This window comes from Triturus cristatus, chromosome 3_1 (genome assembly GCF_964204655.1).
Source record: "Triturus cristatus chromosome 3_1, aTriCri1.1, whole genome shotgun sequence".
In the NCBI taxonomy this organism is placed as follows: domain Eukaryota; kingdom Metazoa; phylum Chordata; class Amphibia; order Caudata; family Salamandridae; genus Triturus; species Triturus cristatus.
In genome coordinates this window covers 1,054,158,407-1,054,185,684 of record NC_140583.1, presented here as the reverse complement: position 1 = coordinate 1,054,185,684, position 27,278 = coordinate 1,054,158,407, and the positions used below count along the sequence as shown (strand labels likewise).

Here is a 27,278-nt window from a genome sequence, read left to right as displayed (position 1 = left end):
CCAGGTCCCTGTTTAGAATATTTGTGTTGCATTTACCCTGCATGTCCAGTAATGTAATTGACCTATAGTTCTCTGGGTTTATACGGTTTCCTTTTTTGTGAATTAGCACTAGAATTGAACCTCTTCAGTTTTCTGCGATTGATACTCTGAGGATGTAAGTTTAGAACATAGGAAATATTACCTCTGCTCATTTTTTGGGGGCTGATTATATTATGGCTGCTGGAATGTCATTAGGGCCAGGTGCCCCATTTGCATGCAAGGAGCCAATCACCTTTTATACTTGAGTTGTGGGTATTTTTAGCATTTGCTCACATGCCTCCTTGCTGACACATTTGTGGTCGAAAGATGACTGGTGCTGGGTTATTAAATAAGTACTTATTATGAGCTTCCAATTGTACTGGGGAGATGTTGGCAACTTCTGCTTAAAATGTGACTCGTTCCAAGCCAGTTATCAATGACCAGAACTTCCTCTGGTTCTTTGAGCTAATAATCTCATGTTCTTTTACCCATTTATTTGCTTCTTCCTCCAGCAATTTCCTGTAAGACCTTATCCCGATGACTTTATTTTTAGAGTGTTTATTCTCATTGTTGCTCCTGCATGGTTCTCGAGCTTTGTTTAGTAGCAACTATATTTTGTTATCTCCATGTGAACTTCATTAATTGGATGTTATTTTCCCGCAGCTTGCTTCCGCGCGCTTTTTCTTGAGTCATGCAGCTTACTTCAGCCTGTTGATGGAGTAAGGCCCATAAACTCCATGGATCTTCAGTTGTTGATAGCCCAAACTGTATTACTTCGGTGGTCCACCAAAAGCACAACTACAGCGGCTTTGATCAGACCATGGTTCTGAGACGTAACTTGGGGTCAACACAACTAACAGAACAAAATATAAATGGAAGTGAACATCACACTGGATGTGTGGTGAATTTCCTAATGTTTTGACAACAACAGTTGCAAAACCGTACGTGCATTTCTAGGTGTAAGTTAATTCGCATACCTTTGACCACAAATGTAGTTTTGCAGTTTATGCTTTTAATTGTTATGTATGAGGTCAGTGGTTATTTCATCACCTTCAGAAAGATGATGCACTGAATCTGCTTACCTATACACTTTAGAATTACAAGTTAGATAAAGACCATTATGCTCTTTAGTCCACTGAGCAACCTCACAAACTAATGAATGCATACCTTATAATTCAACTATACTAACTTGACTGACCTCTCAATAACAAACACATTAGAATTTGTCTTGAATATCTTCTAAAGTAACTAAAAATGCTAATTATTAGTATTACGAGAGAGTTTTGTCATTAGAGAATATAAATAGCAATACCTGTTGTTTTTCCTCTAAAAAAAATCTTCATATCCATAACTCCAGTTAATTGACTCACTAAAACCTCTTTTTGTGTCCCGGTGTATTTTGAAGCTCTGAAAATGCTAAGCTGTGACCAGTCATCCCAATAGATTTCATTCTGTAACAGAAGAATTGCAACACAAAATTACTTCATAAATAGACATTAACAACATCATTCTGATCCAGACTATAACCAATTTAAATGAAATCAAAAACCTCTTTAAAATACATGAACATCTAAAACAAAACGAGAAAATGTAACAAAAAAAGTGGGAAATTAAGTTACAGAACTGCTCTAGAATCCTGCCTGTGAAGCATAAGTAGAGAAGTTCAATGTTTTTCAATCATGAAAGAATGAAGGATGCAGTTCTGCCTAGTAGTTCTATAAAACAGTGTATCACTTATTTAGTATAACTAACTATTGATTCTGATCGCAAAAGATCACACAAGTTTGTAATCAAGTTTAATTTCTAAAACATTATGAAATTCACAGTTCTCTCAAATCCGCAATGCCTTCTAACTCATCACACTGACATTTCACCAAAAAAGGATGTGACACATGTCAGTAAGTATAGAATTACCTAGGCAGAGGTTCTTAACCTGTGATCCGAGGACCCTTGAGGAGGCGCGAGATCTACTCAGAGGGTCTGTGACTGGTTTACAAAATTAAATATTAATATGAATACATTAAAATGAATAAAGGTATATACTAATAAAGAAGAAAATTTGAAATTGAGAACGTTTTCCATATCGGATTGTTAATTACACAAAGATTTTCAATATTTGATCATTTGCTTCGTGTATACTTGTTTTTGTATTTTTGAGCATTATTTAGAGGTTCAAATCATAGAAATTGCGTAAGTGGGGTGTCCCTGGCTTCCAGTAATGACTCCGTGGTGGTCCCTGGATTCCAGTAATGATTCGGGGGATCCACAGAAGTCAAAAAGTTAAGAACCACTGACCTAGGCACAGATCCCTCAGGCACCAAACAAAGAACGGTTCTGCAAGCGGTATCTACAATAATCTGCCTCACCAAATATTTTCAGGTAAACTGTCCCGGCAGGTGATTGAAAAAAGCATACAATGACAACACCTTTCAGAACCTACCTTAAACACGGCTATAGCATATGGGTGAGGCAGACTGTCAAGAATGACCGATCTTTGCTGGCCGGTGTAGTCAGTTCGTTCAATTCTGTCCATGTGTGCTTCTGTCCAATAAATCCACTTGTCGTCCACAGAAATTCCGTTGGGCCATGTGACTCCTTCTGATACAATTCGATTCACAGATGAACCATCCATGTCGCTTCGGTAAATGCCACGCTTGAAATCTCCCCAATCAGTCCAGAACATAATGCTAATTGTGTCGATTAACAAGGTATTAGAATGGCATTGGAGATTATGATTACAATTAGGAATATACATACTTATCTAGCACTGATTTCTATGGTTTAGGTTTGCTTAGCAACTGCAAAGTCCTATAAACTGTCGACGTGAGATAGGATGCCAAGCTGCAGTTTAACAAATGCCAAAAGTATAAGAAATCACTTTTCAATTTTACATACCATGCACACAATGAGATCTATAAAAAGTGTGACAAGGATTTGCAGACTGTAAAATGGAGAAAGACTACCATACCAGTGATTTTCTATTATCTTGATTTGGACTTTCTTTCGTCGTCTCTACAATATAAAACACTGAACAAAACAGTATTTACAAGCATTGGTAGGCCCAATAAAATGCTAATCATGTTTTAGGAGCACCCAAAAAGATCTACACCCTGGAGAAATATCCCCCCCCCCCCAAAAAAAAAAAACAAATACCGGTCTCCTAAATTAAGGTTATCAAAACCACTAGATGTATTACTTCAACAAAACATAGCATACAACACTATTTCCAAAACTCCAACTGTACCCATTACACACAATGCAAAATAATCCAACAGTGCTCAATTGTAAATGTGTTGTGTTACTTGCAAAAAAAGCTGTAGATCATTCAACACTACTTCATCCTCAAACAAAAAACCCTGGTTGCGAATAGACCTCCCTGTGGACCTCTTTCTCAAACTTTGAGCATATGCTACAACCATTATTTTCCTACTCTCCTAGCACAGGGAGGGACCAAACTAATCTCTTCATTCCTCCCAGCCTGCTAACCAAGACCTCATGGTAAACTCTAATGTAGGCTGCCAACCGCCTTTCTTGCCTTGACAAGCCTACTCTTGAGGGCAGTTTCAAACATCTAACATCTTCTATCCTAGCCATGACTCTCAAACATTCTTCCCATCTGTGGTTCCCATCAAATGAGTCTATTTTTGCAAGCAACTAATATGGTTAAGCAACACACACTTTCACTTACATTTACTTAATCGGCTGTTGCCCGTAAAAACCTTCTTTCACATTGTTCCACATGCCTTACATAATTTCCACACTAACATTGTACTGTACACATACACCTGCAAATTTGCACTATTCTATGACGCCAACCTGAACTCCATGAGAAGGGTATCACTGATTTATAACCAATTAAATTATTTCATACTCAAAGCCCCCACAAGTATGTCAGAAAATGACTATGCCAAAAATATATCAGGCAACCCTCTTTCTATAATGCATGACTTACTTTCTGAACCCAGACGTGCCACTGATGACAAACACAACCAGCGGTTCATTAAGATAAACTTGTCTCATAAACTACACACTACCCAGATCACTGGCATTCATGGTTACTTTTCGTCTCAATATCAAAGCATGAACAAACAGTGAAACACTTGCATCTTTCTTAAGGATACCAACCACTGATTGGCAAATACTTTACTTTTCTATATCAGTTCATACAATATGTATGTTTTCAAAATATAACCTTCCTATGCGATAATCTGTCCAGAAGATATTATGGTGTGTTCTGGATTTTTGTTCTAAGTGCCACCCCTTCCTCTCTTCGGTTTCCTTCTTAATCCATAATGTTCTTCACGCCCAGCTTTAGACAACCCACTAACTAGAATATCAGCTTGGACATAAATGATCTCCAGCATATCACCAAACAACAAGAACACTATCTTTTTTTAAAGAGCTGAAGCTAAATTGCCCAAGAGGCTTTTGTTTAAGTCTATAGGCCATCGTATGTGTCTCAAAACGTCAGTGGTCTAACTTCATTTTCAACATCAAGAGAATAAACCTAAAGAACAAGTTACTTCTCTTCAATTATACTCTTTCCGGTAGAGGCCATCTCATTGAAAGTTCCTCACCTTTTGATTACTTCCTCAGGCATTAAACTAGATCCGAAAACCTTTGAACAGTACCTCTGCATGCCACCAGGTGGCATTGCGCATCTCCAACAGATGCTTTTCCACTCCAGAAATGAGTGCAGGGCCAATCTAGGCACTACTCCTACACACTGACATCAGTTGTTTAAGTTGTCTGCGCCCTCCGATACCGAGCCACAAATAGCAAACTAGGTTACCTGCGTGCAGATTCCTAGACTTGGGATCTTTTTAAAGGACAGAGTCCAATTCACAGAATCAGTAGGATGGGAAAATCGTTGAGGAGTCTGCGGTTAGATAGAATGTCTTCCAGAAAGAGCGTTAACAAAGGTAAGTAGCTTGTTGTTCTGATAACGACTTCTAATTGCAGATTCTTAACTTTTTAAATATATACAATATATACCAAAGCAATACCTATTTGGAGGTTGATCTGTGGAATTGTCTCAAACCCAAAAGTCCTGTAGACTGACCAGACGAAATGCCCTTGTCAGCGAGTTGGCCATCCACACAGTAGCAGCTGCCTAACAAATAATCAGGACAGGAACTCTGCATGCCAATGCAGTTGTAGCAGTCCTGGTCTTGATTGAATGAGCCTTGACCCTTGTGGGGGCTGCTGCTTGGCCAATGTGCAGCAGATCTTAATACGGAGCATGATCCAGCAAGAGATGAATTGTTTCTGAATGGCTTTACCCATACTTGTTCCTTCAAACCCCACAAAGAGCTGATCGACCACTCTGTGTTCTTTGGTACAATCAATATAAAAGATCAGCACTATTTTGAGAACGAGGCAATGAAGTCTCTCCTCCTCCTTAGAGGGGTGAGTCGCAGCATAAAATGCAGATAAGTTGATGGTTTTGCAGACTTCGAGCGACATCACTACTTTTAGAAGGAAGGATGCCCGAATCCGCAGAACTAGCTTGTCTGGGAAGAACGTGGCATTTAGCGGGTTAACAAAGAACCTGGACCTTGCTCACCTACCATGCTGATGTTATGGCAACTAGGAATACTGTTTTGAAGTTGAGAATCTCCAAGGGATAGCTTTGCAGTGGCTCAAAGTGAGTGCACATCAAACACATGAGGACCAGATTAGGATCCCACAGAGGCATAAAAAAAGGAAGAGGTGGAAACAAATGCTAGTTTCCTTTAAAAAAAAGCATCACAACCGGTGATTTAAATAATGAGTGCTGGTCTAGCAACCACAAGAAGGCTGAAAGGTACCCTTTAATCTGAATCAAAGCAAAGCCTTGATGGGTGAGTAAGAAAAGAAAGAGAACATTAGATAACTCAGCCTGGAAGGGATCTATCTGTCATGTGAAGCACCAAACCACAAATTTGTCCCAATGATCGGAGGATACAGATTTTGTGGAGGGACAACTGGCTGCCAAGATGATATCAATCATCTCCAGAAGAAGGTCAAAGGTTTTCAAGTGGCAACATACAATCTAAAAGCATGAATGTGGAGATACAGAGGCCCAGGTGCAAGATCCTGCCCTGTTGCTGTGACAACAGATCCTTCCGGAGAGGCAGCCTGATCTGAGGACAAATGCTTTTGCCCAGGAGCTTTGGATACCATACTCTCCGTGACCAATTCAGGCCCACTAGGATGACTTGGGCCTGATCATTCCTGATCTGTAGAACACTGGGAAGGAGTGGTATCGGCAGAAGACCTACAGAAATCCTAAGTCCCACGTAGGCAGATCGCTTCTCTGAGAGATGCCTTGGAAACTCCAACGGGCAGAACTAATGACATTGTGTATTTTTGAGTGGCAAAGAGATCGAACCAAGGCTCTCCTCATGCGTGGAAGAGACCTTGCACCGCCACCAGGTGTAACTGGCACTCATGATTTACTAAGTGTTGACTGCCAAGTTCAGCCACCCTGGCTTTCAAAGATCCCACCAGGTAGTTCACAACCAGGAAGATTCCTTAATGATCCAGTCATTTCAAGAGGTACACAGTCCACACGACCCCCCCATAGCCCTGTTTGTTGCAGTACCACATGACCTTGGTCTTGCCCAAAAGCACTTGCTTCAGCCTTCCTTTAATAGATGGTAGGAAGGCTTCCAACGCCAAGTGGATGGCTCACAGCTCCAAAAGGTTGATGTGCAGCTGGGATCTCCATCTCTTCCGCTGGGATCTCCATCTCTTCCACATGGCCCTCTCATCCCATAAGCTATGCATCGGTCACCAAGGTCAGCTTTGGGTGAGGTAGGCAGAGGGGTCTGCCGCTGATCCAATCGTGATCAAGCAACCAACACTTCAGGTCTTTTGCATTCTCCTCTGAAATCTGGACATGATAGGAGAGGTCCCCTTGATTCTGGGCCCACAGATCTAACTGCAGAACCAGCATAGACTGACGTTCTTCATCAGGATAAAGGAGGCCATCAGTCAAGCAACCTCACTGATATCCAGGAAAAAGGCTGAAAGAACAGGATCACAGCCTGAATGTCCTGGACTCTCCTTCACAGAGGGAAAGCACAAAACCGGACCATGTCCAGAATGACTCAGAAAAAAGGGAGCCTCTCATAAGGAGTCCAGTATGACTGTGGCACGGTGACTCAACCTCGAAGATGTCAGGATGCTCTCCAAAGCCTGGAGGTGGGTCACAACTGCTTTTGCCGAGCATGCCTTCAGCATCCAGCTGTCGAGGTCAGGGAAGAATGTGACCCCCTGACCTCCAAAGATGTGCTCCCGCCACAACTTTCGTGAACACCCGCATAGCGCTGGTGAGAGTAAAGGAGAGCACAGTGAACTGAAACTGCTTCTGTCTCATCATGAACCGCAGATAGCGCAAGTGTGCCATCAGGACAGGGATGTGAAAATAAGCATCATGCAGTTCCAAAGCTACCACCCAGTCTCCAGGGTCGAGGGCAGACAAGGTCTGGGCCAGGGTGCACATCTTGAATTATCCTTCTGGAGGAAGGCATTGAGAGTGCACATGTCTATAATAGGACAGAGGCCTCCATCCCTCTTGGGCACCAGGAAGGAGCAAGAGTAACTACAACCCAGTTCCAGTGCAGGCACTCTCTCAATTGTGCTTTTGACCAAAAGTGTTTATAGTTCCTGCCATAAGATGGATATATGATGTTCAGTCAGGCATTCCAAAGATGGAGGAGGGTGTGGCAGGGCGGCCAGTACGGTAAGGTATACCCCTTCTGGACTATTTGCAGGACGCCCCTGTCCAACATTTTGGCCTTCCAACCTGGTAAAAATTGTTGAATTCTGCCTCCACCCGGGAGGTAGTGCTTCAATAAATGCACACTGAATGGGTTTGGTAGGTGGGGCTGCGGGAGGGGTGGTGGACTGACTGACGCACTGTCACTGACCATGGGGTCGGTGTGTGCCACGCCCTCGGCTATTAAATCGATGGGAAGCCTGCTGAGACTGAAGTAGCTGTTTGTATGGGGTAACCCTGCCAGAGTCCCAGAAGGATTCAAAGGGCTGGTGCGGCTAGCAGAGCATAGTAGTCAAACCAGAGAGAGCGCTGTGGTCCTGCTGTCAGAGTGCTTTATTCTGCAAAAAGGCGAGATCCAGCAAAAAACATGTCCATAAGGGAGAACGGGACAAACCTGAAACGCCCCTCGACATCAGCCAGGAAGGATGATGGATAGCGACGCTAGTGTCAATGGTACACCCAATGGAATCCGAGGTATCCAGGCCACAACGGACGGTAAATTTAGGGGCATCACAGCAAACTCACATGGCCTGTGTTACTACAGGAGAAAAGTATTCTGGGTCACCTGGGAGAACTTCAGCTACAGAATCGCAGAGAGCGTGAGAATAGCAGCCAAAAAGGAAACTAGCAATGGCCAATAGAAAAGTCAAACTTGTGAAAGAAAAGACCTGCTTACCAAAGGTCTCCAATCTTTTAGGTTCCCAACAAAGGTGAGTGTTTAAGAAGGCACTCTGGTTTGTCTGACTGGTGGAGGCTTGCATCACCAAGGTCTCAGGTGCGCAGAGTAAAAATAGCAGGGTCGCCAGGGGCAGGGCAATGGTGCTGCACAATTTGCCGGTTTACAGGGGGACCGGGGCAGGATTTGGGCAAGGCCCCTGAGAGGGTGTTGGTCAGGGTGTCATTAAAAGGCAACAAGGGCTCACTATTGGTTTGTCCTAGTTGGAGAGGTTTGGTCACTACGTACGAGTTACTTACCTTCGCTAACGATGTATAAGCTAGAGACAATTCTAGCCGCAGATTCCTTCACGTAGAATTATCCCCAGGTGTGAGACTGGATCAGGAAACTTTTTGCCACAGCATCCCTGCGCGCCGGGGGTGGGGCGACATCACGCGACACCACCCAGGCGTCGTCCACGTACGTGACGTCAGCGAGGTCACATAAGACCCGCCCCGGCGCACCCACATCAGTTTTCTTCGGAGAACTTTTCCGCACCACAACGCGGAACCACCAGATAAAAAACTGTGGGAGCATGGAAGAACAAGTTACTTACCTTCGGTAACGATGTATCTGTAAGAAACATTAGTTAGTTAGATTCCTCACCTTAGAATATCCCCAGGCGTCAGACTGGATCGGGAAGATTTTTCGTCAGCAATACCCCTTGCGCGTCGCTAGGCGTCGTCTGCGGCTCCGCGTCCGTCGTCGGCGTCGTGCGCCGGAATGACGTCGGAGTACTTAGACGCCGCCCTCGCGCGCTGACGTCAGTTCTTGTACATAGCTTTCCGCGCCAGGAACGCAGAGCCATGCAAAGACTGACACTGGTGCCAAAAAGAAAATCTAGGGGCCTGAAAAGGATAACCTTAACCCTAGATGTCAGTTCGCAGAACGGGGAGGATGGGTGGGTCGGTGAGGAAGCTAACTAACTAATGTTTCTTACAGATACATCGTTACCGAAGGTAAGTAACTTGTTCATCTGAAAGAAACACGTTAGTTAGATTCCTCACCTTAGAATAGATACCCAAGCAATACCATCCCCGGTGGTGGGTCTGCGAACCAAGATCACACCAGAAAGTCCTGGAGGACAGAACGGCCAAAGAAGCCATCCCTCCGGACTTGGCTGTCAAGGCAATAATGCCTGGCAAACGTGTGTAGCGAAGCCCACGTTGCCGCCTGACAGATGTCCTGCAAAGGGACACCTCGTCCCAAAGCAGTAGTAGCCGCCGTGGCCAGAGTAGAATGGGCGCGCAGCCCAACAGGAGGGTCCTTTTTTGCCAAGGAGTAACAAATTTTGATGCACAAAACGACCCACCGAGAGATGGTCCGTTTGTGCACAGCTTTCCCCTTCTTAGCACCCACGTATCCAACGAAAAGTTGGTTGTCCACCCGGAACTGCTTTGTGCGGTCCAGATAAAAGGAGAGCGCACGTTTTGGGTCCAGACGGTGGAGCCTCTCTTCCTCTTTGGAAGGATGCGGAGGCGGAAAGAAGGTGGGCAAGGTGACAGACTGGCCAAGATGAAAGGGGGTCACCACTTTCGGAAGAAAGGAGGGACGAGGCCGAAGGACAACCTTGTCCGGATGAACAGAGAGAAAAGGAGGCTTTGAAGATAAAGCCTGGAGCTCACTCACCCGTCTAGCCGAGGTGATGGCTACCAGAAAAGCAGTCTTAAGCGTCAGCAGACGAAGAGAACAATTATGAAGAGGCTCAAAGGGAGCGCACATTAGAAATGTGAGAACAAGATTCAAGTCCCACTGAGGCATTACAAAAGGGACAGGAGGGAACGTGTGAGTAATGCCTTTTAGAAAGCGTGTAACGACAGGGGACTTGAAAAGAGAAGGCTGATCAGGAAGCCGCAAGAAGGCAGAGATGGCAGCAAGATAACCTTTCAAGGTGCCCAGGGCAGAGCCCTGCCGGGCCAAAGAAAGAAGAAAGAGGAGAACCTCAGAAAGAGGGGCGGAAAGGGGATCCACAGCCTTTGCTGTGCACCATGCCACAAATTTGTTCCACCGGCAGGCGAATACCGTCTTTGTGGAGGGACGCCTGGCTGCCAGAATGATATCACAGACTTCAGGAGGCAAGTCAAATGGCATCAACTGCCGCCGCTCAATCTCCACGCATGGAGGTGGAGGCTGGACAGGTTCGGGTGGAGGACCGTCCCCTGCTGCTGCGACAGAAGATCCTCCCGAAGGGGCAGACGTATCGGAGGATCGGTCAACATACTGAGTAGCTCGGGATACCAGTACCTTCGTGCCCAATCCGGAGCCACCAAGATGACTTGGGCCCGGTCGTGCCTGATCTTCTTCAGCACTCTGGGCAGAAGTGGTATAGGCGGAAAGGCGTACAACAGACCGCAACTCCACTCGTGACGAAAAGCGTCACCGAGCGAGTGCCGCCTTGGAAATTCCAACGCGCAGAACTGCTGACATTGCGCGTTCTCTTCGGTGGCGAATAGATCTAACCAAGGCTCTCCCCACTGCTGAAAGAGACCTTGCGCCACTTCGGAGTTCAGACGCCATTCGTGATCCATCATGCACCGGCGGCTGAGTTCGCCTGCTCTGGCGTTCAGAGAGCCCGCCAGATGTTGAACCACTAGGGTGACGCCCTGGTGTTCCAGCCACGTCCAGAGGCGCAGAGCCTCCTGACAAAGGGTCCACAACTCCACCCTGCCCTGTTTGTTGCAATACCACATGGCGGTGGTGTTGTCCGTGAACACCTGCACGACACTTCCCCTGACAGAGGGAAGGAAGGCTTTCAGTGCAAGTCGGATCGCTCTCAACTCCAACAGGTTCATGTGGAGACGAGACTCCGCCGGAGACCAGAGGCCTCTGATCTCCGCCTCTCCCATATGGCCACCCCATCCCAGGAGGGACGCATCCGTCACTACGACATGCTCCGGTTGGGGAAGGGAGAGGCTCTTGCCCTTGACCCAATCGCGGTCCGTAAGCCACCACTGCAACTGCCGTGCAGTGCCCTCCGAGATCAAGACATGGTCAGACAGATTGCCGTGATGCTGGGCCCACTGAAACTTCAGGTCCCACTGCAGAGCCCGCATGCGCCGCCTGGCGTGATGCACTAGTAGGATGCAGGAGGCAATCAGCCCCAGAAGCCGCAACACTAGCCTGACCGAAACCCAGGATAGAGGCCGAAAGATGGGAATCAGGGCCTGAATATCCCGGACCCGCTGTTCCGGCGGATAGACCCGGAACTGCGCCGAATCGAGAACCGCTCCGATGAAGAGGAGCTTCTGAGAGGGACTCAAGTGTGACTTCGGCACGTTGATGGAAAATCCCAGCAAATGCAGGAGATCCGCCGTAGTCTGGAGGTGGGAGACGACTGTCTGGGGCGAGCCCGCCTTCAACAACCAGTCGTCGAGATAGGGGAAGACTGGAACCCCTGATCTGCGCAGATGAGCTGCGACCACCGCCATCACTTTCGTGAACACCCGAGGGGCACTGGTGAGGCCGAAGGGGAGCATGGTAAACTGAAAGTGCTCTTGGCCCACCGTGAACCGCAGGTAACGCCGGTGGGCCGGCAGGACGGGGATGTGGAAGTATGCGTCCTGCAAGTCCAACGCTACCATCCAGTCTCCAGGGTCTAGGGCAGCTAGAACCTGAGCCAAGGTTAACATCTTGAACCTTTCCTTCCGGAGGAAGGCATTGACGTTCCGGAGGTCCAAGATAGGACGTAGGCCTCCTTTGCCCTTCTTGGGAACCAGAAAGTAGTGGGAATAACAACCACGACCTACTTCTGGGCTCGGAACGCGCTCGACGGCCCCCTTGGCCAAGAGGGCCGAAACTTCCTTGTGGAGAAGATTCAAATGATCCCCCGAGATACGGTGGTGCTGCGGTGGCATGGCTGGAGGGGTCGTCTCGAAGGGGAGGGAGTAGCCCCTTCGGACGATTTGCAGCACCCACCTGTCCGATGTGATGGACCGCCAGTGGAGCAGGTGATGGCGAACTCTGCCGCCCACTGGCGTGGAATGGGCCTGAAAGCTCGGACTAGGAAGGCTTTGAGGCGGATGCTGCCAGGGTGGAGGTGGGCTGACCGCGTCGTCCTCCAGAACCGCCTCGGCGGAAACCACGTCCGCGACCGCGCGCAGGTTGGTTCTGCGGCTGGTGGCTAGGCGCACGTGAGGAGGCACCCCTTCCTTGGCCACGAAAGGGGCGAAAGGAGGAAGTTTGCGACCGCGGGGCCGAGAGGCCCAAGGACTTAGCCGTAGCCCGGGAGTCCTTGAAGCGATTCAGCGCACTGTCCGCTTTCTCGCCGAAAAGGCGAGTGCCATCAAAGGGCATGTCCATGAGGGTGCTCTGGACATCGCCCGAAAAGGACGTGGACCGCAGCCAGGCGTGACGTCTAAGCGCCACTGAGGTAGAAATCGCCCTTCCCAGCGAGTCCGTAGTGTCAAGCCCACATCGGATAGCATGTCGTGCTGCATCCCTGCCATCGGCCAGAGCCTGGGTAAGTCGTGTCTGGACCTCCTCCGGACACAGGGGCAGCACGTCCTCCACCGTATCCCACAGAGAGTAGGAATAACGGTCCAAGAGGCAGGCGGTGTTCAAAGACCGGAGACCCAAGCTAAGGGAGGAGAACAGCTTCTTGCCGAACTGTTCCAGCCTCTTGGAATCCCGGTCCGGCGGAGCGGTCGGGAAGGAGGATTGGGAGGTAGAGGCCTGGATAACCAGGCTCTCGGGGGTAGGGTGTTGGGACAGGAAACTGGGGTCGCCCGGAGCAGGGCGGTGGCGCCTGGCGACGTTCCTATCCACAGGAGGAACTGTGGAGGGCTTGGACCAGGTGCCCTGCAGAACGTCAGTGAGGGCCTCATTGAATGGCAGCAGAGGCTCAGTGGAGCTTGCTGCAGACTGAAGCACCTCAGTGAGGACGTTAGTCCTCACAGCCACGGCAGGTAGCTCGAGCCCAAGGGCTGCAGCCGCCTTGCACAGCACCACAGAGAAAGCAGCACCCTCCTCCGAAGCCACAGTCGGAGGAGAGATGAATCCAGTGTCCGGAGAGGTATCCAGACCACTGGCCTCCCCCAGTTCATCTGCCCAGTCCTGTGACAGTTGAGCCTGAGCGGTTACAGGATCCTCGGATCCCTCCCAGTTGTCCCCATCATCCGATTCCTGGTATGCAGGAGGAAGGATCGGAGCCGGGCGATAGACAAAATGTGTCTCCAGCTGCGCCGAACGCGGCGTCCATCGACGCCGTATCGGCGCCGGACCGGGGCTGAACCGGGGCTCGACGCCGAGCGGAGTCGGCGTCGGAGGTGGTACCGGTGTCGACGCCGGCGGAGGAGGCATGACGAGGTCGACCGGCGTCGGCGGGGACTCGGGAACGGGTCCCTCGGGCACTTGCGGCGTCGAGGCCGGAGCCGTCAACGGTGCCGGGGCCGGAGCTGCCGGCAGGCAAGGTTGCCCAGTCGGGTCCGCGGGGCCCGAAGGCGCGCCAGCGGGCGTCGACGGCGGAGCCAGGTTCCTCATGGCCGAGAGGAAGGCACTGACTTCCGCCGGCGTCGCGTCAGTCCCAGGGACCGGTGGGTATGGGGACTTGCGCGGCGCCTGCGGCTCCGCCGGAGCCGCGGGGGTGGAACCACCCTGACCCTCGGCTGAGTCGCGCGACCGGCGAGGGGAGTCCGAAGAGTGGTGTCGCCTCTTGGACTTCTTGGAGTGCTTCGACTTACCCGAAGACTTGGATCCCGACGACCGATGATGACGTCGGCTGCGGCTCCGCAACCGATCCTTGGACCTCCTCCTGGACCGGGATCGAGAGGGGCGCGGAGCCGAGTGGCGAATCTCGAGAAGCTTACGGGACCGCTCCCGTCTAGCCTTCGAGGTCAGGGCCTTGCAGTCCGAACACGACTCCGCGTCGTGGTCGAGGCCCAAGCAGTAAAGGCACCGGCGGTGATGGTCCGTAACCGACATCAAGCGGCTACAGTCAGCACAGGCTTTAAAACCAGGCATCCTACCGGCACCGGAGTCGAGACAAGATCAAAAAGGATCGAAAAAGTTAGTCAAAAAATGACTAAAGGGGTAGCTCTCCCGGATCTGCGCTTTCTGGCGCGGAAAAAAGAAGAACTGACGTCAGCGCGCGAGGGCGGCGTCTAAGTACTCCGACGACGTCATTCCGGCACACGACGCCGACGACGGACGCGGAGCCGCAGACGACGCCTAGCGACGCGCAAGGGGTATTGCTGACGAAAAATCTTCCGGGTCCAGTCTGACGCCTGGGGATATTCTTAGGTGAGGAATCTAACTAACGTGTTTCTTTCAGATACAGTGTGCGAAGAGCAGAAAAATTGGAAAGAAACAGTGACTAACACCACCACCAGGGTAATGCCAACACCGCAGAACCCAAGGGCAGGGAAGGAAGAAAGAAGAACAAGCAGAAACCTGCGCAGTCACCCTGCCCGCACATAGACAACCTCCCATCCCTGTGCCCCGGAGGCAAGAACAGGCGTAAAAGTCATGGCGCACGTAGGAAGCCCACCCCCGGCATCCTGAGCAAGGAATGGGACTAGTCCCAAGACAGACAGGGACAACAAAACCTCCAAGCCACCCCAACCTAGATTGCAACCACCCACAAGGGACAAGGGCAAGACAAGGCCAGATGAACCTTAATCAGAGGATAGCAATGGAAGGAAGGGAGGGGAGGGGGGACAGGGATAGAAAGCAATCCCCCCAAAACCCAGAGTAGCCAGAGCAGCAGGGCAACGGAACACCGGAACCTCATCCTCCAAGGACCAAAGGAGGAAGGAACCTCCCCCAGATGGAGTCACCGCAAGAAAAAGGAAGGCACTCACAAGAGACACAGCCCCCCCACTGGGAGGCGAGTACCGAAGACCAACCCAAGGGTCCTCGCAGAATAGAGGAGTAAGAGCGGGCCGTGAAGGAATCTGCGGCTAGAATCGTCTCTACCAGATACATCGCTACCAAAGGTAAGTAACTCGTACATCTGATGGAGACTACTAGCCGCAGATTCCTTCACGTAGAATAGATACCCTAGCAATACCCCCTGGGAAGGAGGGTCTGCGAAAGGACCCCACCAGTCAATGCAGAACAGAGGGCCCCACAGGGGACCCGAGCTGTGGACCAGGTAGAACCTTGCCCCTGCCAGGCCAAGGGAACCCCCACAAGCAGAAACCCACCGACCCCAAGGGGATGTAGGAGGGAAAGAAGGCTGAAGAGGCTCGTACATTCACAGCAGAGGAACCAAGGGCAAGGACTGAGAGGCCGAAGCACCCCACTCCCCTCACAAGGCAACATACTTCCGCCCAATGCCAAGACAGGAAAGCAGAAGAAGAAGAAGCCTAGAGGACCCAAGCAAACTAGGGAAAAGAAGGCGAACCCACTGCAGATGGAGAGCAGCCGGCCAGCCAGAACAGCGCCGGCAGTCAAAGTCAGAAGCAAGAAGAACAGCCCGGGGCCCCAGGAAGGCCGAGTAGGCGACGCCTGGCAAGAGAACACAGGATCATCCCAGACCTCAGGACAGGAGCAGTCAGAGGAGGGGATGCCTGGGCACATCACCACGAGCAGCTACGCACACGACCTCAGGAAGCAAAAGCAACCTACCTAAACACCATGGAGAACAGGCCCCCGAAAGCGACCAGAACCCTCTTGCAGAGTGCAAGCTATATGACAGCTACCACCACCCCACATAGGGTACGTTAAGTCCCAAGAAATGGGAACCCTCTGTGGAAGAACTTCTGCCGCAGAGGAAAAAACAAAAAGAGCCACCGGGAAAGAAACAACCCCGCTGAAGGCTTGACAAGCAGCCCAAACAAAGCAGAAGACCCAATCTTAGAGCAAAGTCTGCGCAACAACTCCTGCAGATCCACGCACAATCAACACAAGGGCCGTCCAGCAGCCAACAATGCCAAAGTCCCAAGGAAGGACGTAAACGGCTAGAAAACACACTGCACAGGCAGAACAGCCGGCCTAAGAAGGTCCTGAATCAACCCAACTCAGAAGTCACTGAGGAGGGGACGGAGGAGGATAAGGCGGAGGAGGAGGACGGAGCCCTGCCAAGAGCTTTTGGATGGCGGTGTCGGCCGGGGCATGGAACAACAGGCTGCCATCAAACGGAAGGTCGATGAGTAACTCCCGAATATTCTCAGGGAATACTCCGTCCCGAAGCCACGCATGGCGACGGAGAGATACAGAAGAAGCCATGGCCCGGCCCAGCACCTCCAAGATGTCCAGAGCGGAGCGGAGAACAAACGCCGCAAGCTCCCGGCCATCCAATGCATGATGCCGCAAGTCCACCAGGCCAGACTCCTAGGACGCTGCAGATCCCAGAGACTCCGCCGAGTCCCACAAACAGGGGGAGGCCCTAGCCAGCACACACAAGGTGTTAAGGGCCCGCAGAGCGACGCTGGTCGAGGCGAACATGTTGCGTCCCCAAGAGTCCAGCCAGCAGGCCTCTCGGGACAGCGGAGTCAACTGCGGCGGCAGGGAGGGAAAAGCAGTCCGTAAAAGGGGGCTGGTAGCTGAGAGGTGAAGGGAAAGACACGCGGGGTCACGCGGTGCCGGGAGGTGCCGGTGCAGAAGATGCTGAGGCACCGGGTTCCCTGAGGCAGGACGCTTCCAAGCCCCCGTCAGAGAAGAAAGGAGCGAACCTTCAAAGGGAAGTAAGATTTCCCTCCCACCAGAGCCCTGGTGGAGGACCTCCAATAAATGGTCCACCGGAAAGTGAGCCACCGGATCACCCATGCGCAGGATGCCCACAGCAGTGGACACCGCGTGAACGAAGGCCGCACCCTCCTCCGTAGGACCCCGCGGCATAGAAATCAGCTCCTCCGTGGGCGACGGCTGCAAACTAAGGCAGCTGTCCCTGAGGCCAAGCGGGGCGGGCAAGGGCCAGACCTGGAAGTCAGAAGGAGCCTAAGAATGAGGGACCTGCCGCTCTTCTGACGAACACCTCTGCCCCAGGAAGGGCGGGGAGCCGCCCTTCGACGTCGGTGAAAAAGACACCACACGGCGTCCAGTCTCCGGGGAGGATGACACCAATATGCATGCCTCCGGAGAAGAAGGAGCGTCCGAAGACGAATCCGTGGTACGACCCCTGCACGGAGCCGTAGAATCCGCTGCCTGAGGTAGGACATCGGCACCAGCCGGCGTCGCTGGACAAGAGACCTCCAAGTCACCCCGCAACGGGGACTGGAGTGGAGACCGGAGTAGAGCCAGAGCCGCACCGGCCACGGGGCGGCGCTGGAGTGAGGCCAACCCGACCCCCGCCGAAGCAGCCACCTGCACGGGGGATCGAGACGGCCCTGGCGAGTGGCACAAAGCCCTCCGACATCCGCGGCCCAGAATGAGGCGAAGATCGCTCGGCAACCCATTCGGCGGCACCAGGGACGATTCGACCTATGACTCGCCCTTCGACGAGGCAGCCACCTGTGTGGAGGGACGAGAGGGGCCCGGAGAGGGACGAGGGGTCTCCCCTCGGCCTCGACCCGGAGCGTGACGAGGAGGGTCCACAAACCTCCGTGGTTCCGCATGGTCCAGCTGCTGCCGGCGCTGTAGGGGCGCCACCTCGGCCTTAGACAGGACCACCCTATCAAAGGACCGACAGGGGCTTGGGGATGCGACCCGAGCCCCGGCGACCTCCCGCGTCACCACAGGGATCCCCGCAGGAGTTTGCAGTGAGGCAGAGACGCCGTGGCCTGAAGGAGGTGCCCCAGAGGAGCCGCACCACATCCTCCAAGCCTGGATCCGAACCAGTCGGCGCCGGAGCCACCGGCTGGGCCGCAGAGGGCCCTGCGCAGAGCGAGGGATCTGCCGACACCCCAAGAGGGGAAGGAGGAGGAGACACCAGCGAGGACTGCAAAGCTGACGCATAGGTCTCCATTTGGACTCTCGACGCCCCAACACCGGGAAACAGTGGATAGGACGACATGCGGGCCGCATCATCCGTGGAGAGTCCCTGCCCCCGGGAGGCCGGAATCCAGCCCCCGGGGACAAACTGTGACACTTACCCACCGGGGAGCAACGCTCACGTGACATCGGAGAAAGGCGAGGACGACGACCACGGCCGAGTCTGAAGCCGTCCGTCGAAGCAGACCGAGGGGAGGACATCGACTTGGGAGAGACGTGCCAAGAGAAGTTTCATCCGGCGCTCCCGCCGCGACTTCGGCTTCAACTGTTGGCACTGCTTACAGTCTATGGTGCCGTGATCCTCCCCCAAACACCACATACAATTGAGGTCTGGGTCCGTCGCTGACATAAGATGCCCACAAGACATGCAAGTCTTAAAGCCCGAAGGCATTCGCACACTGTTCCACTACAAAATGGAAGAAAAAAGGGGCCTAACAGGCCCGTAGCAAGGATCGGATCTGCATTGCACGCGGAAAAGGAAAAAACTGACGTGGGCGCGCCGAGGCCGGTCTTATGTGACCTCGCTGACTTCACGTATGTGGACGATGCCTGGGCGGAGTCGCGTGATATCGCCCCACCCCCGGCGCGCAGGGATGCTGTGGCAAAAAGTGTCCGGATCCAGTATCACGCCTGGGGATAATTCTACGTGAAGGAATCTGCGGCTAGTAGTCTCTATCAGATATTGGTTTTAACCTCCAAGGTGGGGAGCAGGATGTTGAGAACTCTGGCTGCCTTCCGCATAACCATCATGAAGGAGGCACTTTCCACAGTTTTAGGACCAGGTGTGAGACTGGGCTAGTGTCTGGAGAGGTGTCAAGGCTACTGGTATCCTGGAGGTCCTCATGCAAGTTTTCTTCATAGTACACTTGCGCAAACCTACACAAATGCAAGGAGGTTAAAACAGGCCTCACCAGTCAAAGGGGTTCTGGCTAAAGTATGATCTGGACCATCCCTTGCTGGATGAAGCCAAGACCAACTTGCAGATCGTTGATCCTCATCTGAGATTGGAAAAGGTTTGAGAATTGATGGACTGGAATCTGACCTTGAGCAACTATCAGTGGATGAAATGAATGCAATGCAAATCATCATTGTTTTGCCAGCAATAGTACTGAGAATACCAATGCAGTCAGACTCATGGTCCAGGGGAAAGTTTGTGAAAGCCTTCAGGCTTTATTTAACAGCATTGCCACGAACTACCAGATTTTCAACCACAGGATGGGCTGAAAGGATACTCAGGGACCAGAGGTCAACACTACATTTCTGGATTGCCAATCTATTCCGTGTGGAATTGAGGAAAGGGTCTGCCACTTGGCTATGAATGAATCCCTAAGGGTTTTGTTGAACGAAGTGGATATGTGGTCAGACAGCCTGCATAGAAGATCAAAAAATATATGTTTTTTGTTTTCCATTCGACCGTTAATACAAAATCATCATATTGAGGGCCTCTGCTGTAGTTCTTATTACAACTTAATACTCTTTAAGAAGATTGCTCTCTCCAAAGGAAGAACCATATGAACTAGAAGTACAACCATGGGGGAAGTGTTGATTAAATAGGCATTCTGAATATTCAGTAGGAGACCTGTGTCCAAATAAGATGCCAGTATGACGTGGTCCATCCAGCCATCTTCATCCATGTCCTTTTAACTTAGAGCTTAGTGAATCCAAGAGCATGGGAGTCTTGATAAATAGTTTTTCTATGAGTGCAAAGCACTACTCATTCGAACTAATGCAAAACTGCTTTTTGCAGTCTTCAGTATCAGGAAACAAAATACAGATTTTGCAAAATTGAACTCTTGCGTAAATTCATTTTTGTTTTTCAAAGGCCCTCAACCACCAGCAGCAGCATGATTCATCATCGGGTCTCATCCTGGTTCCAAATATCCAGGTTGCGTTCAACCTTGGTGAAGGGAGCACTTTGAATATTTTTTCTCACCGCATAATCAACAAAAAAATAATTCCTAAGGGCAACCCCGGTTTCCCTTTATGTTGGGTGCACCAGTCATGATTAAAAGAAATCTAGCTCAATGCGTATGGATACTATTGTTCATGCATCCCGATATTAGTCATGTCCCAGCTTTACCTCTGGCCCTTAATGGTTATCTGCTTTCATCAGGACAAGAGGTAACACCTAGTACTGGAAAAGTGAAGCCCTATCTCTACCAGTCTGGTATATTCAGTCAGAATACATATACACAAGACATAGAGGCTTATTAGTCATGAGGAATTGCAGAACCTACTAGTACTAGCCATGAGGATTTGCAGCACTTTTTAGTGGCCTGTTCTCCTATCATCATATTTATCGGGAAATCACTGTGACATGCCCCTGTAGTCTCACATTTATCAAGAGTGTCACGTCATTATACTACCTTTTTTAGACGTCCTTGTTTGTGGCTGACAGCGTTTTTATATGTATTCCCAGTCATATATAAATATTCAAAGTGCTCCATCCACCAAGGTTGAACCCATCCTTTATAAGGACCAGCATAAGACCCGAAGAAGAAGCATCATGGAATGACAACACTCCAAGCAGCACTTCAGATCTCATCTGTGGTGTGTGAAAATGGTCATTATTAAAGAAGACGCCTTTAAAAACATGCTAAGTGATGTTTAGTTATCCATGGAACATCTGTGAATAGCACCCTACCATCGCCACCTAGCACTGAATTGTTTGAAAAGCTTAGGTATACAGTCTGACACAGAAGAACATTTCTAAAAGAGGAATCTCCATGTAGTTGAACATCAAATGTAGTTTTCACTGTGGCGCTTTCGCCTTCCCACATCCTGGCTCTACTCCTTCCACTCATTCCTATATAGCCTATAAGTACGACTTGACCGCTTTCTCTGCTTTCAGACACTGGTACCCCTACTTCAGAATGCAGACTATCTAGGCAGGATAATCTTCAATCATGATGGATCTCAGGTGGGCACCTCCCCTACCCCTGCATGGAAGCTACCATGGGACTGCCTTGAAGATCAGGTGATCCGGAGGGAACAGAAGTTCTGCATCAGGCAATACTTCACTGATAGAATTCACAAAGGGGGCTAGAGGAGGTTTAAGGACCACCGGGAGTGAACTCCCCACACATGTATTCACGTCACAAACGAAGCCCCGTGTCCATAGTGCTGGGGAGGTCTATCATGTGACTCAAGAAGTGTCTTGGTGAAAAATAGGGGATTACCCTTTTAAGGACAGTTCCCCACACACACCAGAGGTGTCATGCTTCATCATAGGGGTACCTCCTCGCGTGAGAGACCTAGTCCTCACGCGGGCTACAAACCCCTCGCTGCGAGGCAGGAGCTCAGGGATGTTTTTTTAAAGGAAGTACGGGTGTACTAAGACCCTATGAGAGCTTGGTGTGATGGAAAAAGTGCAGTGCTGTGATATAAGTGGTTAAAACTGGCTACAGGGTCAGCTATAAAGGAATTTTATTCAGCTGCCCGGTGTCAGAATTGAAAACAGAATATAGCTTGTAACGCAGGTGCCAGAATTCAAGGCCACTGTGTTATTACAAGACCAACATGTTTCAGCCTATCAGACCTAGAATAGTGTCATGGCTTTCTTCAGGGTCGGTAATGGAAATACTGCAATAAGAATGTGAAAAAACAAATTAAAAAACATGTGATAAGTGAATGATACAATACTGAACCAGGGATTTTTCTGTTCAGTAAATTCAGTGTATACCCTATGATGGAAACAAATAACATATAACAACATTTGCATGTAGAGGTTCGATAGACTGGGCGCGAAGGTGCTGCTCATGGAAGTTCCTGAGATTTGGAGGTATAGTTGTGTCTCAAATAGAAAAAAGTTTACTTTCATTGGCAGTTTGGCGCGCTTCATAATGAAGGGGATCGGTGTGATAGTCTCTGGTGGATGTTGAAACAGTAGTTGTTCGACCGTGTCCAGACCGTGTCCAGAGTCTGGTCCTGAGGGATACAGGTGTACAACGATTTCACGTCAAAAGAGACGAGATAGTGAGGGGATCAAATTGTATATTGTCCAACAGGCGTAACACATCAGTGGTGTCCTTAAGATATGTGGGCATGTTGCCCACCAGTGGTCTGAGAAAGAAGTCTAGCGAACCTCTACATGCCTGTGTTCGAAAAAAGTGTTGTCCTGGGTATGGACAATCCATTCCTCACCCAGATAATATTATGGAAGAGGTACATAGATATCCTCGTCAATTGGCGAGGAGATGACGCTACCATCAAACTATTCCAGAATTGGTCTTGTAATAACACAGTGGCCTTGAATTCTGGCACCTGTGTTACAAGCTATATTCTGTTTTTAATCCTGACACCGTGCAGCTGAATAAAATTTCTTTATAGCTGACCCTGTAGCCAGTTTTAACCACTTATATCACAGCACTGCACTTTTTCCATCACACCAAGCTCTCATAGGGTCTTAGTACACCCATCCTCCCTTTCAAAAAACATCCCTGAGCTCCTCCCTCGCAGCGAGGGGGTTGTAGCACGCGTGAGGACTAGGTCTTTCATGCGAGGAGGTACCCCTATGATGAAGCATGACACCTCTGGTGTGTGAGGGGAACTGTCCTCCCTATTTTTCACCAAGACACTTCTTAAGTCACATGATAGACCTCCCAAGCACTATGGACCCGTGGCTTAGTTTGTGATGTGAATACTTCACTGACAACCACAACACGACATCCACTAGGATGCTGGAGTGGGGCGCTTTTAAAGTGGTTGTTCGGGGAACATGCATCCAACAGACAGCTGGAGTCCGCAGGACACTTGAGAGAGAATAGAGGGAGCTAAACGCACCTGGCGGACATTAGTAAGGCTGCGGACGCCGATCCAACACTCACCTTGCAGACGCCAGGCTTACCTATGTGGCCCTTCTGGAAAATTGGGTCGCTACAATTTTACAGCCTATGCTGCCAGAGTACACAAGGATGATAGACCCGGACGGCTCCTGGCGTGGCTTGCCCGACGGGACTCGGCAACTCGCGCTATAACCGAGGTCACAACACTTACCAGCATCACAGTTCGTGCTCAGGCTGACATTCTACAGGACTTCTACGATTACTAATCGAATATATTTATAGCTCCGCAAGATTTACAAATCAAGTGTCCGGACAGCTTCCTGGCTTATATCATGCTCCCCCAGATCCCAGGCTCCACGAAGACTGCTCTGGATATGAATGTCACATCTGCAGACGTAATGCAGGTGATCAACCACCCTGCCCGAAAAAGACTCCTGGGTTAGACAGTCTGCTCCTGGAATATTAGCACACTTTTTTGCCCCTATTATAACCCAGGTTGGCTGCAATGTTAGGAGCTGGGCTGGGTGGTGCCGGGCTCCCTCACTCCCTGCACGATTCCCTTTGGGTTTCCTTCCCAAAATCAGACAAGGACACTATGCAATTAGCCTCGTACAGACCCATTGCTGTACTTAGGGCTGACTAGAAGATCTTCGGCAAGATTCTAACCGCCTGCTTTGCCCAGATCCTCCCAGGATTAGTACACTGATCAGAACGGTTTCGTTCCATACTGAAGCAACTCTCAGAATCTCTGTAACCTCTTTCACGTGCAAGATCAAATAAAAGGATGATTGCCGTAGGCCTATGGTGTATGCCTTATCCTAGACATGGAGACGGCGTTCAACACCCTGTCCTGGCACTACTTGTTCACTGTGCTTGCTTGCCTGGGGGTGGGACCTAAACTCTTAGCCTACTAAAGCTACTGAATACTAGCCCAGTGTCTCGAATCCATCTGGGTTGCCTTATCTCAGCCCCTTTTTCGGTGTACCAAGGGTCGCTCCAGAGTTGCCCGCTATCCCCTCTATTATTTGGTCTTGCAATTTAGCCACTCTACATATGACTGCGAAGAGAGTGCCTGAGATGGTGCATCCCGCTAGTGGACAGTGTAGTGTCTCTGTACGGGGATGATTTCCTTCTTTATGTTTGCGACATAACGGCTAACCTAACACCCATTCGCAATACATTGGCAGAGTTTGCCCCCATGGCTGGGCTCCAAGTCAACTGGGCGAAGTCAGTCATCAATCCACATCACCCCAGGCAAATACCTCAAGAGGTGTACTTAGGCGCAACCCGCCTTAACTGGCAGGATCAGGAGCCCCGATACTTAAGGATCCGTCTCCATCATTCTACCCTAGATCTACGTGAGGGAAACCTCTGCAGGGAGGGTCCTAGCGGGCATCCGATCTCAAATACAATTCTGGTGAATTCTTCTCCAAGCCCCCATCGGCAGTATTGCCCTAGCAAAAATGGTGGGTCTGCCGCACCTCCGTTACCTCTTTGAAAACCTCCCAGTTATTCCTATCCCGTTCCTAATTTAAAGAATTAGATTCACTTCTCTGCACACTCACTGCCGACGTGTGGCCCTGTCTAAATTGCAGCTACCAGTTGACCGAGGGCGCCTCTGAGCTCAGTCTTCTGAGGCGAACTTCTTGGCAGCCCAGATGCAATGGTTGTCTCGTTGGACCACTGGGCACTACCTCAGCGAAGCCTCCACAGAGGCAGGATCCTTACTGATACCTGCTCTCCAGAGATTACACCTCCCGGGTACACAACCTGCGTCCACCTGGCCCCTACAAGTGGCAGTGGCAGGAACCTGCATGATCAGGATACATTGCCTCACCTGCTCTATACCCCTAACCTGCCCCTCATCAGCATACTCCGCAGGCCAGACTAATATACCATGGGGAAATTGCAGATCTGGACTAACCATTCACTCCTCGAGATGGGGACCTCTTCGCAGAGGGTGATCTTCTCCCTTTTGGCCAATTGGCTGAGGAGAGTAGGCTCCCACCGGGACAGTTTCTCCTTCATAGGCAACTTTTCCACACATGTGGCGCCCTATGGAATCTTCCAGGCGGGTAGCCTGAGACGCACCTAGTCCTTTAGGCCATACTGACATTGAGGCCAGGTGGCCACCTTGTCACCTGGCAGTACAAAGCCATTCAGGGGTTGACGGCTACCTTACTCACCATACTCTTCCACAAATCAGAGGATGAGTTTGGAAGGCCACTGCATGATAAGGAAAGGGAACGAGCACTTGAAATACCAAAAAAGGTCTCACGCACTTCACGGTTTAGGACATACAGTTCTTTATACTACTCATAGTCTACCTCAAGACCGCGAAATTGCATTGTTACTTCACAGAAACACAATTTGCGTGCCCCCTATGTCAAGCTACAGATGCTGCGCTTATGCACATGCTGAGGTCGTGTTCGGTCCTTCAGGATTATTGGTACACCATTAGTTGCCGCGCTGCGGCAGACCACAGGACTCCCAGATTTAAAACCATATGGGAGGCATGTTACCTCGGCATCTTCAAAAGGCAAAAACAGCATAAAGTGCAGGCGCAGTTTGCAGCCCCTGCATTATTACTGGCAAAGAGTACTATTACGCTCCACTGGTTCTCACCAGACCCCACCGATGGAGGCATGGAGAGGCACGCTCTGTAAATGGGGTGCGGAGGAGGAGGATCACTATGAAGAGGTCCATCGAATCCATTAAAAAAAAAAATCTATCTCCCCTCAGTGGGATGCTCTCCTCGTCAATTTCTGACAGCTGGACAGCAATGACAATTTGCCTCGTGAAACCCTTGCATACACTGCACAACAGGCCAGTACCCCTCCCTCTCCCACAAGGTGGGCCTACCTTGACATGATATCTGATATTCATCCTCACCTGCGCGAGTGCACTCTAGCCCCCACACAACACTTGTCCACCTCTCATCGATTCTCAGTACCACTCAAACCGCCAATGCGGACATATTCTGATATGTCCGTTCCCCCACCCACCTGCTTACCTACCCACTGTTAATTTTCCCCCTCATGACATTGACCACATCTGAGACAGACTGTAGGCACCATCCACCTGGTTACAAAATGATTTAATGCATTACAGAGTATTAGAGTTATCATATGTGATAACCCCTGCGTGTAACTGGATGCTGACCACCTTTTCTTTTGTTATTCACAATTGATGGGTCACGCATTGTCATTTGTGATCGCTATGCTTAACTATTAAAACTCAATAAAAAATGATTTAATGAAAAAAAAATCTTCTTCACATTTCTACTCAATCAGCAATGCCAAACTCCCATAATCAAGTCTTTTTTAACAACACCTATTTGGTGTGAAATGAAATATAAACTATTAGAAAAACAGCATTTCTTTTCAACCGCCTCTACTTACCCATCGTTAGGAACTAAAGCCAAAGCTCGCGGACGGTCCAGCACACTGGAATTTAATACAGTAAGTCGAAAGTCTCCATCAGGTTTGGCGACCTAAATTTGTAAACACAAAATGCAGGGATGGAACTACATTGGTTTAATGAAGGATGCATAGGAAACTTTAGCTTTTAGGTGATGTTATAAGTACTTGATAATGAAAAGAATGGGTGCTTCAGATGTTAGTAGACTGGAGTTACATTACTGTTAGCAACACAGGATAGATTGTATTAATGACGTTTTCTACAGCATATTACAATCAGTCGTGGCCCATACGTGCAAGTACCAGATTACACCACTCATATGCAGCACTGTTAATCCGTGAGTTTAATTAACTACTGTGACACAGTCTACACACGTTGGCACACTGGGCCTTTCCATCCCTGCAAATTATGCAATTACAACCAAATATGTGAATCTGGCGATTAAAATAATCAATTACACTTTCATTTTCGAAAGGCACAACTATTCAACTAAAACCATGGTTCAACGTGATGCCGTGGGACACGAACTCACAATCGTCTAGGCATTCAAGGCATCACGAGGCAAGCGACATCAGTTTAATCCTTTCATCCAATGCCCTCAGAAGCTAGGACACAATGAGCGGAAGTGAAAAACGTATAATGTTTTTAGAAAAAAATCCCAAGTGCTTATCCTTAAAATGAAAGGCAGGAGAGGAGGACAGAAACA

At 49.8% G+C, this 27,278-nt stretch overlaps 1 protein-coding gene across 1 annotated transcript in view; it reads right to left on the bottom strand.

Annotated features, from left to right (window-relative positions):
• SORL1 (sortilin related receptor 1) overlaps window positions 1-27,278 on the bottom strand; it is a 744,876-nt gene that overhangs the window by 369,917 nt on the left and 347,681 nt on the right. Inside the window, exons 19-21 of the mRNA XM_085645831.1 lie at window positions 26,554-26,645; window positions 2,459-2,705; window positions 1,331-1,469 (exon numbers count right to left, since the gene is read on the bottom strand). Coding sequence (XP_085501957.1) covers window positions 1,331-1,469; window positions 2,459-2,705; window positions 26,554-26,645 — 478 coding nt within the window. The remainder of the gene's footprint in view (window positions 1-1,330; window positions 1,470-2,458; window positions 2,706-26,553; window positions 26,646-27,278) is intronic.